General features: G+C 39.0%; 1 protein-coding gene across 2 annotated transcripts in view; it reads right to left on the bottom strand.

The window, feature by feature from the left end:
• The window catches only part of FAT3 (FAT atypical cadherin 3), a 670902-nt gene that overhangs the window by 204224 nt on the left and 454454 nt on the right, over positions 1–12224 (bottom strand). For both annotated transcript variants that reach the window (XM_017498438.2, XM_037727841.1), the window contains exon 4: positions 4931–4992. In XM_017498438.2, coding sequence (XP_017353927.1) covers positions 4931–4992 — 62 coding nt within the window. The remainder of the gene's footprint in view (positions 1–4930; positions 4993–12224) is intronic.

The raw sequence follows: 12224 nt of genomic DNA on the forward strand, positions 1-12224 counted from the left end.
TTAATATAAGCATTCATTCACACATTTATGAGTGTCCCTTGTTTCCTGGGTGCCGAATAGATGCTTGACTACAGAGATGAGTAAGACATTCCATGGTAACCAAGGAATGAACATGTATAGTCTAACATATATTGACCATGAACATGTATTGTCCAACAGATGATGTCTTGAGCACACTTCACCTGTCATTTATACTCTTTATACCAACCCTGTGGTAGGAATATTATCTCCACTTTGCAGATGAGAGAAATGGGGTCCAGAGAAATTCAATAGCCCATCTAAGCTCTGTGGGTAGTACCAAAATACAATCACAGGCACATCTGAATTTAACATCTGAGCTTTCACACACTATCTTGATTCACTGTCTTGATAAATCAAGTTGCATGCCCACCAGGAGCTTAAACATCTCACAGGTAAAAAACAAACAAACAAAGAAACAAAATTTTCCCCCCTGAAAACAAAAAAAACCTACAATACATACAAGTGATTATATAATAAGAAAGAATTAGTGCATTTATTTCCTATTTCACAGTTGCCTTCTTTGATAATGAAGTAATCAGGGCTAACGTCACAACCAACAAACTAAAACGTTAATTCACTGTTTTATTTATGTGTCCATTATCAATTCTCTGCATCTGTATGCTGGAATTAGTCTTCTATCTCCACTATAATCATAACTGGGTATCAAGAAAGGTATACGACTTTGAACAAATGGACTAGAAACTCTTTACTTCTGCATTTTATGGTTGGAAGAGAAGATCAGGCCAATATTTTCACATCACAGACTTCCAAACTAGGCAAGAGTTAACACTTAGAATTCACCGAAGAAGTATAAGCTGTACTTGCGAATTTGCCTACAGCTCTTTGCTGCTCTTGTTGTTTTAGCAAGTCCTTTGGATTCTGATAATGACAACCTCCTTTTATAGTAACAGATTTTTAGGCAAATGCTCTATAGACTGAAAAACGCTTGCAGCCCATACACCATCAAGCTAAATATCTTACACAATGTATAGATGGAGCGTCAGCAGTATACAAGTAAAGTGCTTTCTACCACGGGAGTAACAAACTACCAACAAATCATTAATGTCCTCCTGACTATCTATTCAGCTGTACCTGCCAGGTCAGCCCTAAATGGGTCCTTTCAAGAAGAGTCAATTTCACTTTACTGGGAAGGAGAGAGATGAAATAGAGCCAGAAGGTTAATATGAGTTTAAGAGGAGCATAAGGTTATCTTGGCAATTAAAGAATCTCCAGGAGATTAATTACGTACACCTAGGGCTTGCAAGTCACATAATTTATCAGCAGTTTCAAAATTTTGTGTATAACACACAACTCTATTCTATATTCTCAATGGCATCACTTCATTTTTTTTTTTTTTTTTTTTTTTTTTGCAGTACTAAGTTAAAGTAACATTCTTTCTATGATCTAGGTAGGAAAAAAAGAAATGTTCAAACTCCCATACCAAAATCATATAGAAGAAAAAATGTGGCCAAAATGGTACAATTGTAGAGAGTGAGAGTAAGACAGTGTATGTAAGAGAGAGAGAAAAACAGGGAGAGGACAGAGGGAGAGCGTGATTGACACTGAACTGCTTTCTCAAAGCCTTAGCAGGAGATTTGCTAAATGAACAGTATGTGCGACAAGCCTGGGAGACGGGCAGGGTGATGAGGTTGCTGGGGGCAAGTTGGTATGATTCTGATGACCTATAGTTTTAAAATCTTCACTCTGAAGACCATAGAAAAGCCAGTGTGCTGCTAGCTGAAATCATGATAGGATTTGTGTTAGACAACTGCCTTCTTGACCCACTGCCCTTCACCCTCATTCAAACCACCATCATCTCTCACCTGGATCTCTATAAAAGCCTCCCACATTTTCCTGCTGCCACTGGTCACCACCCCCACCCCAAACCCGTCTCTGCCCAGCAGGGCAGCTAGGCATCACTTATGATGGCAGTCACATCATGTCACCCCTGCTTAAAGGATTTCCATTGCACTCAAAAAAAAAAAAAATCAAAATACTTACCACAGTCCCCTCTGTTTGCCTTTCCAACCTGCTTTTCTATAACCCCTGCCCTCCCATCCCCACTCTGCCTTTACACTCTTCATCATAGTGGTGTTGATTCTACTTCTTGAACAGAATCTTGTCATCATGTCATCAAATGCCACGTCGAACAAGCCCTCCTAATCAGTCTACTGAATGTTGCCTGCCACTCCCCACTTTCAGACACTATCATGGAGCCTTCACTTAGTGGCTACAGAGAGCTTCTTTCTGAAGCTATACCATTTATTCATTTCCATGTGCTTCCCCATCCTTCACTTTGTGTCCTCAGGACTTAGAGCAGTCCCTGGTGCACGCCGTGAGTCCAGGGGTTGCTACCTGGGGATCCCTCTGCATTTCAGTGATCTGGAGCTTCTATCTTTCCTGGAGTGGGGAGATGCTATTAAATCTTTAGAAAGCTTCAGATACTACGTCATCTTGTGATAATAATTAAAACAACAACAATCAACAATGATAACCACACTTTACTAAGCACCTACTTAGCACCAGATACTGAACTGGATGTTTTACATGTATTTTATATTTTAATCTCCAACAACCCTATAAGGTTGTTAATTGCTATGGTGTCCTACTTCCTTATGCAGATGATACCAGGTACAAGATGAATATCCCTAATGTAAAAATCCAAAATCCAAAATGCGCAAAAATCTGAAACTTCTTGAGCGCCAACATGATGCCCAAAGGAAATGCTGAATAGAACAGTTTGAATTTTGGATTTTTTAATTAGGGATGCTCAACTAAGAATACTGCAAATATTCCAAAATACCAAACATTTCAGATCCCAAGCATTTTTATAATTTTTTTGGTAATAATTGTAATATAATAGATGTATATAGTTTCAGAGTACATGTGATAATTTAATACATTCATGTACTTGTAAAGATCAAATCAGTGTACTTGGGTTATCTGTCATCTTAAACATTTGTTACTTCTTTATGATCGAGCCATTCTAACTCTTCTCTTCTAGCTATTTTGAAATATGCAATAGATTATTATAAACTCCAGTCACCCTAATGATCTATTCAATACTGAGCCTTATGTCTTGCATCACACCATATGTTTGTACTAATATATTGACTTCTCTTCATATCTCCCACCCCATCTCAAACATTTTGGATAAGAGGATATTCAACTTGTACTGATCCATGATGTTCTAGATCTCAGTCTGCATTAGTCCAAGGTAGTAAAACATTACTCAGTATTTTTGTAAGTCTGTAAAGGATGTGAATAAATTCAGAGTTCTTTTGGGGAGTGAATTCAAATGCCTGGGAAATACTCTTCCTCTCTGCTCTACCATAGACCCATCCCGTGACAGTCACACTCTGCGCCACAAATGCCCTGACAACAGACACCACCTTGCAAGGGACCGAGCAGTAAGTGATCTCAGCCAGACTTCTCAGATAATGAGACACCCTTCCTGCTTCCTTCTGGGAAGGAATGGGTTCAACCAACTAAGAAAACAGCCTCTCCAGGTGTCATGGACTGTCTTCTGGAAAGGGAAGAAGCCCATGAATATAATATAAGGTCTTATTTTTCTGGCAAATGTACATAAATTCTGGACCAGGTAGGTACTGCAGCCTGTTAATAGGATTTTGAAAAAAAAAGAATTACTATAATTATTTTTTGGCAGCCTGGAGCTTTTTATCTTTATAAGATGATAGTAATGTTTTAAAAGGGTTATCATAGTGTTGTGTGATGATGATAGTAATAATAATAATCTTTTATTATATGTAATGCTTTAAGAGTTTTAAAAATACTTTGATATAAAATAGGAGGTTTGATCCTAAGAGTGAGCCTTTGAGGTATAAGGGATTGTAATTATTTGCCAAATTTCATAGGAGGGGAAACTAAGGTTCAGGGCAATTAAACAGCTTCAAGCTAATCACAGCAGGGCAGCTTCAAGACCCAGGTGGCCTGATTCCTAGTCCAGTGTTCTTTAAATAAATCATGACTGGTGAGCTAATTTAAAGGAATAGACCAGAAGAGATTCTATCATAAGATTTCAAAGGTGTGTTTGTGTGCATGTGCGTGTGTGTGTGTGTGTGTGTGTGTGTGTCTGTGTGTGTGTGTGTCAGGAGGGGTGGTGGATTCCAGAAAGTGATTCGTAGGAACTAAAAGATTATTTTAGAAGTATGGACACATTATAAAGCCTTAACAAAGCCTTGAATTCTAAGCATTGTCATCTGTTTCATATCACACCGTCACAATTAAATCACGGTGTCATAACTACCTGGGCTTCAAGCTTCCCAATAAAGACACTCAATGCGTATAGAAAGAATGTTCTGCAAAGCTCTTTCATATTAATTTTCTCATTTCATAGCTTTTTTTCCCCCTCTCTTCAGAAATAATGCTTTTAGGGTTTATATTGCTACAGTTTCTGTCTTAATGAATTAAAGGAGTCCATTTTATGGTTTCAGCAAAAGTCATCTCTGGCAGTGGCTTACCCAGAAGCTTTCTTTTCCTCTACTCTCTCCCTCCGCCCCAAAAAAGGAGAAGGAAAGCAAAGCTTCCTCACAATAGGTGCACTTTTGCTCTTTCTTTACATCTGTAACCCAAGTGGCTCATGAGGCTCTGTTTCGGAACTTTCTTTTCTGATTATTGACATGAGTGCCTGAAGTCAAGGCAGAGATGATGATATACTATTGTCTTCAGCAAAAGGCAAAGCCTGCTCTACCACCCTGGCTCAGCACACAGGGGCATGCTGAGAAGAACACACTAGAAATCCCTAAATTCTGAACACAGCCTCCCAAAAGAAATATCTTCACTTTGACATCCAATGTTTAAATATGCTGGAGTTGTAGTTTATGTTGAAGGTTAAAGAAGTTTAGTGAAAGTCAGTTTTAATGAATTCCAGTTCCCTCTATGTGCTTACCTCCAGAAAATGTTCTGCCTGCTGCTCTCGATCCAATTTTCTTGAAGTTGTTGTAATCAGACCTGTGTAGAAATGAGAACATTTAACTTTTAAATATCTGGGGCAAACAGCTTACTGAGTGTGGGAAATGAGTCCATTTAAAGGAGAAGCAAAAGTGGTATGGACTGTAACTTTTCAACCCCTCGTGACAATCAGAATGGTCTCAAGAAATATTCTTTAAAAAAAGTAAAATTTACAAAGAAAACCTAAAAAATGGTTTCAGCCTGCCTACCACAGTTGGGGTACTGTAATCACTCTGGGGATGTAAAAATTCACCAAAGAATCGCTGTTTTGCTGGTAATAAAGGGTTCCAATGATTCATTTGCACGTGACTGAAATTCTACCGTAGAAACCTCATTAAAGATTTTAGAGTTCTTGAACAATTAATAGGTTGTTTATGCTGATTAGATTCAGGCTATGAAACAGAACTTTCTTATTTAACTTTTATATGCTTCTATAATTTTTGTTATACTTGACAAAGAAGGTTATTTCTGTAATCACTACTTGTACACATAATTATTTCAGATTTAGTAACTTACATAGCAAAGATCTCATACTGTAATTTTATCATTTTCTTTTATGTGTTTGAATCTTTATACAAAATAAGTTCCACATCAAAAATACCTATCTTTTCTTCTAATGGTGTTTCTCATAAGCGAATCACCCCTTTGAGTATAAAGACAAAGTAAAGAAAATGAGAAGACAAAACCTTCAAGGCCTCTCGGCTTATTGCACCAATTTGTCTTTTGCAGGCTTTCTTATTCCTTTTGTCAAATGGCAATTAGGAGGTCAAATTTATTTTCCATTTCTTGATTCCATGATGTCCCTAAAGAGAATATGGGGTGGGCTGTTTTCCTGGTATACGCTGATCGAAAATGGAGGAACAGAGAAAAACCCTATGAAAATCCTACTCCCAGTGCTGGTGAGGTAGGTACAGTGTGGAAATGTGTTTCACCTGGGGCTGTGGAAGAGCTCTTGACCTCAAGTTTCTGTCTCATACAGAAGTGGTGAGTGGGAGTACACAGATTTTAGAGAAAGCTAAGAAGATAAACCACAGGAAATTAAATGACTCCCAGGGCCTTCAAAATAATATCCCGCTCAGGGTAGCATGGGTGTTTACAAGCTGACCCCGCTCCCTTCCACCTCCACACTCGCCACAGGAGGAAAACCTGTGTTTCCAGTACACAAACCATCTGTCTTTCCGTGAATTCATTCTGGAACGTGCCCCAAATATTTTTTTCTTTATCTTTTTATTGTAAGTTGACAAGTTATAGGTATATATATAAATACATGGGGTACAAAATAAGGTTATGATTCAAGCATACCATGTGAAATAATTAAATCAAGTGAATTAACATATCCATTGCCTACAATACTTATCATTTTTTTGTGGCGAGGACATTTGAAATTTATTAGCAATTCTGAAATGTACAATACACTATTATTAACCGTATTCACCCAAGCTGTATGTTACTATGCTGAGCTAGGAATTTTTTTAAGTTCAGCTCAGATGTTAGCCTTTGCCGACCCTGTTTAACAGGGTTAGGTGGCCATCTGCTCTACCCCCATGTAACCAGCGCGCTCCATTATTGATCTCTGCCTTGTACTAGAATCCTTTGTTCACATGTTTGTATTTCCCCAGTAGACAAACTGACAGAGTTACTTCACGGGAATAGACTGTCTTTTGATTCGGAAACTCTGATGCCTACCTAGTTCCTCACCTAGAACAAAGAATAGGAACTCATTAATGCTTAGTTAATGAAAAGTTGCTCTGGAAGAGATCTACTATACTTTATTCTTCAGTTTTGCTACAGACTGGGAATGTGTTTGTTTAGGAGGGTATTGTTTTGTGTGTGAAGGGTGTATTTGTGGGTGGGAAAGGCTTGTGTGACATGTGCACTCACAAAGTTTGCAGAGTTCCTCTGTGTGAATAAGCAATGCTAGGTACTCTTGGGTGTAAAGAGCTACTGTCAGAGGTCAAGGAGGGAAGATTGCCACCAGAAAGGTCAAGGAGGATCAGTAACTTTCCTTCCTTAGCTGGCCATCAGAATCACTGGGGAAATGTCAAAAGCACAGAGTTTGTCTCCCTGCTCCATCCCTCATTTACACTATCAGAATCTCTTGGGATGAGGGCTGTGATGATCCTCTGATTCTAAGAGAAAGGTGCTATCAATTCCACCATCTTTTGTTGAATCTCACACTGACTTTACATTGACCTTACTTCTTCTGACCAGACATGCTCAAGAATGAAACAGACTGAACTGCTCTAGCGTCTAGATCAGAACATCAGGCTCCGTGTGTGTGGGTGTGGGTGGGGTGATGGAGATATTGTGTGAGCGCCTGCTGAGGGGAGGTGAGGAGAGGAATAAAGGGTGGCACAGCTCTCTGATTCACATTGACAGGGTTCTGTGTGGTCACCCCAGTGGATGTTTAACACTCACATCTGACACTTTCATTTTATTTTTGGGCCATTCTATTGGATAAGGTCATATATCACAGACGCTCTTTCAAAGTGGGGAGTAACTCTCTTCTCACAAGGTGGGGGAATCTTTCACGTAGCCTCCCCTCTCCTGTGTGGGAGCTCCTCTATTAGAGTCCACAATGGGAATGAGAAAAAGCTTGTTATATTGAGGCTATAAATGAGTGAAAGGGCTATTGGCTCCACCCTGCTGCTCTTTCAGCCACAAAAGACCAGGACCCCTTTGCCCTCTGTTCCTCTGGGGACTCTCTATCATCGCAAGTGCTCCTTGCCCAGGGTCACATGGCCATAGCCCATTGTCGTGTGGCTGTGCATGGGGAAGAGGTCAGCTTCCTCTCCTGACGATTCTTAGGGCCATTCTTTAGAACATCACTTATTTTCACAATGCCCACATGTAACTGGGAGAGCTGAAGGGCCCCCTTCACCTGCACACCTTCACCTAGATGTGTGTCTCACATATGGATCAGCCAAAAGAGAGATCAGCTTCCTAAAAAGTCTGAAACGACATACACAACAGTGAACTTGGAGCTGTGAGGAAGACAAGCTGTTTCTGTTCCTGGAGTAAAAAGACACAGGAAAGCCTCTGCAGGTTACAGTTCTCTTGGCTTCTACCACTTTTATTTTCACAGATATGAAATAAAAGGCAAGAAATAAAATGTAAATTAAAAGTAGAAGTCAGTAGGAAATCAGATGAGGTGGTATAGGGATAGGGAGGGTCAGTTTGCTAATGGGTGGAAGGTTTCTTTTTGGAGAGATGAAGAAAATGTTCTAAAATTACAGACTATGGTAATGGTTGCACAATTGTGTAAATATTTTGAAAACCATTAAATTGTGTCCTTTAACTTGGTGAAGGTTACTGCATGTAAATTATATGCTAATAAAGCTGTTAAAAAATCAGTAGAAAATCATAAACCCTGACTTTAAGGTTTTAACATGTCTTTCATATTTGGAAAAGGCAGGCTGTTAAGAATATTTAAATGAATGAATGAATGAATGAATGGGTTACTTAGTTTAGGCCTCAGGCATGAAGAAGGGCTGAAATGAATGGAGTTGATTTGGCTTGTTCATGGGAATCTAGAACATGGAAACATTGAGGTTTTAGGGTTAAAGCAACAACTGGTAGTTACTTGCAGTTGAAAATAAATAAATACATCTTGTTATCAGAATCTTGAAAAAACAAATCTTGTTATCATGCCAGGGTCAGCTAAACCAAGAAGGCATAAAAGCTTTTCTCCTGCTGAAAGTACCTTCTTAGGATGAACTATGGCACCTCAGCAGCATTGCCATTTTTTACAGTCAGAAAAGAACACAGTAAGCCATCCTTCCTGGTTCCGAGGAATTAGTTAAAATGACCAGTGCTGCCTCTTCATTTATAGTGACTTTGTTGTAGCTGAATGCATTTGGGCCTCAGAACAGAGAACAAGACAAAACAGAGAGAGCAACCTCCCTCCTCAACCACACTGACTCATCACTGGCAAAGGCAACCCCATTCTGTAATCTATACAAGAGAGAGGTGTGTGCATTACACATGTAACTGTAGACCCACTGGGCACCGTAAATTGGGGACTGAAATGATGAAATTGAATTTTAAAGATAAATCATAGGCAAGCTTTTGAATGTGGTTTGGAGATATAAACAAACTCATCATTTGATATAATTACATATGCAAACCTCCAATTTAGGAGGGGAAGTAGGTCAGTCCTAAGTGAATGATACTCAATAAGGGGGCGGAGGGAGACATATGGCTGCAACCATGCAATTACTTTTAAAATGGCTGCTTTTGATTTTTGTTATGGAGATGGAAGAATCTAATGACCTCTCTCTGAGAAACAGCCTGAGCAGGAAAGTGTGGCTGCCTGTTCAAAAGAGAATTCAAAATGTTCTAAGTAGTTATGGTCAGAGAAGTGATACTCGTAAGGATGACAGCTTTTCCCTGATTTTTCTCCCTGTGGGTGTCCTGGGTCACAGCTGTGTAATCTGCTGCCATGACATTCACATTTTCTTTAAGTGCTACTTGAAGCAGCACAGGTCTTAGCTGTTTCAGCATAATTCTCCAAGACTGTTGGAAGCTGGGTTTGGTATTTTAAAAATACAACTAGAATGATCAGCTCCGTGAGCTACAATTAATTCTTTCCTCTGTGTTTTTTATATGCCTTTCCCTATGCTTCTCACTTCTTCATTTCTGTACCAAACTATCTGATAAACCCTTCACCATTCTTTCGGACAGTTCGGTTGTCACTTTCTATGTGAAGCCCTTTTGGACCTTTCCTTACCTGGCATGTTGCATGTAATTCATGTATCATCTGAATCTCCCTTGAGACTATAGTTTTAGAAGGCAAAGGCTTTGGGTCTTTAAACACAAGTAAGCCCAACAACCTAGATCAATGCCTCCTCAATTTTTAAATAAAATACTACTTTTACAGCACACAACATTTTGCTCTAATTATTAGTCAAACAGTCAACCTTCCCTAATAGGGCACAAGGAAAAGGATGGTGAATAGAATTTATTCATGTTGTATTCCTGGTGTTTAACACAGAACCAGGCACATTGTAGGTAACAAACAAAATTTATCTGAATGAAGGTGATGTGGATGTAGTCTTCCAAAACTTTCAATGTTAATTTATTATAGAGTGGCCATAATGGCGCCAATGCATGGGTATTAAAGTTATCTGAATGCTCATCTCCCTCCTTTGAATAACTTTAATGTTGTTCTGGTTTCTGGAGGTCATCAGAGCAATTCCTGATAGTCTTTAAAAAAAAAATTCAGCTGCTAGTTAAATATTGTTAATCTTTAATCTTATGCATAAAGTATCCTAATTTCTACCTAATTTAGGGAGAGAAATAGGAAAATAATAATATAGTTGTATCCAATGCTTACCTAGTATTAAATATGTGCCAGGTACCATATCAAACAGTTCATAATTTCATTTTATCTCACAATAGTTCAGGTATCATATAGTCTAAGAATATACATTACATACTTGCTTTTTTAAAAAACAGACCTAATACATGTCTTTACTACAACTTTATTTTTTCCTCAAACTCTGAAATTTCGGAGAAATAGAAATTATTTTGACTCCATTTTTAGGAGGAAACAGTTAAATAAACTTGCCCGAGGTCACCAGTGACTACACACAAGTCAAACCCAGGGACTCTTATTTCACACCTATAATCTCAATGCTTTAAGAAGGCAAGGCAGGAGGACTGCTTGAGGCCAGGAGTATGAGCTCAGCCTGGGCAACATGGTAAGACCTGTCTCTCTAATAATAATTAGATGGGCATCTGTAGTTCCAGCTACTTGGGAGGCTGAAGTGGGAGAATGGTTTCAGCCCAGGAGCTTGAAGTTACACTGAGCTATGATCATGTCACTGTACTCCAGCCTGGGAGAGAGGAAGAGAGAAAGAGGGGGAAACGGGGAGAGAGGGAGAGGGGGAGAGAGAGAGAGACTGACTCTGTCTTTAAAAAAAAGAAACCCCCAAACCAAAAACAAAACTCTAACTCTGAAGCTTCTTCAGTGCTTCCCTTTATCCCCCTAGCAGAAGAAGATGTGGGGCATTGGCAAAGTCATCTGTCTAGGAGCCAGGAGTCCTGGGTTCCAGAATCGGCTCTGTCAGTAATTGGTCATGAGATGACAGGTAATCATCATCCTTCTCTAGGCCTCAGTTTCCACATCTAGGAATGTCCTAATGCCTCTTTTCAGGGTGAAGAATGTAGGTCATTAGTCTTCTTCCTTCTCTGCTTCATTCCCTGAGTATACTTTCTTCTCAAGAGTCCTGAGCCCAGCAGTGTGGGACCTAAATGGGTCCCCCAATCAGTAATAATACATGCTGTGTTCAAATTTATCCACAGGATAGACACAAAATTAAACATCCATATGCATATGTATAACACGAGAAAAGTGAAAATATCAGTTAACTATAAGTATGTGCTTTTAAATAGGGGGAAAAAAACCCCACACTCATTATTCCCACATTTACAATGTTTTCTGTAAGATTCTGACTTCTAGAACCTCTCTATTTTTACCTCTTTCTCTTCAGCCCATTAAGAAGCATTAAAATATCCGCTGCAGTATTTACATATGGACATCGGGCTGTGCACTTAATTTGGAGAGAAATGAAATGCATGCGTAGCAAATGCAAATTTCAGGAGTAGAGGAAAAATTAGAGTGAAGAGTTGTATCATGTTTGCTTAAAAAATAAACAACTAAGCAATGTGTGTTCTCAGATATTTACTTGAAAGTAAAAAATACCAGGAAGAAAAAATATACACACAGGAGCTACAACATCAGTTATAAGGGGGTTAAAAAAAGGATTCTGGAAACTGGCCCCATGAGACATGCTTTTTAATTAAGGGTTGTTTTATCAGGTGTAAAAATTTGGAGTTGCTCAATTGAGCACGTGGTGCTGCTATTAAATTTTCTTAAGAAAAGCTGACAGGGGAAATCACCCATGGAGCTTAAGCCTGCAACTTGGGCTTCTCTTTATAAATAGTGATTTCCGAGGTGCTAATAGAAGCTATAAAACTATAAAAGTGAGGGTACAGTTTAAACCAAAGTATGAAGATGCTGTGGGTCAAACATGGTTTATGGCTGTTGGTTTTCTGTAATAGATACATTTCATTTCTCTCTTTGCAGGCCAATGAATAGCATTTCTGAATTCTGTCTTAGCAGCAGGGAAATCCCAGGCAATACTCTGCCAGAAATAATTTTGCCTTTGGATTCAGGATTCTGTAGCTGCTACAGGTAGCAAAGGGAACAAGCAATCCTGCAGAGGAAA

Source organism: Cebus imitator, unplaced genomic scaffold, assembly GCF_001604975.1.
Source record: "Cebus imitator isolate Cc_AM_T3 unplaced genomic scaffold, Cebus_imitator-1.0 Scaffold241, whole genome shotgun sequence".
NCBI classification, from domain to species: domain Eukaryota; kingdom Metazoa; phylum Chordata; class Mammalia; order Primates; family Cebidae; genus Cebus; species Cebus imitator.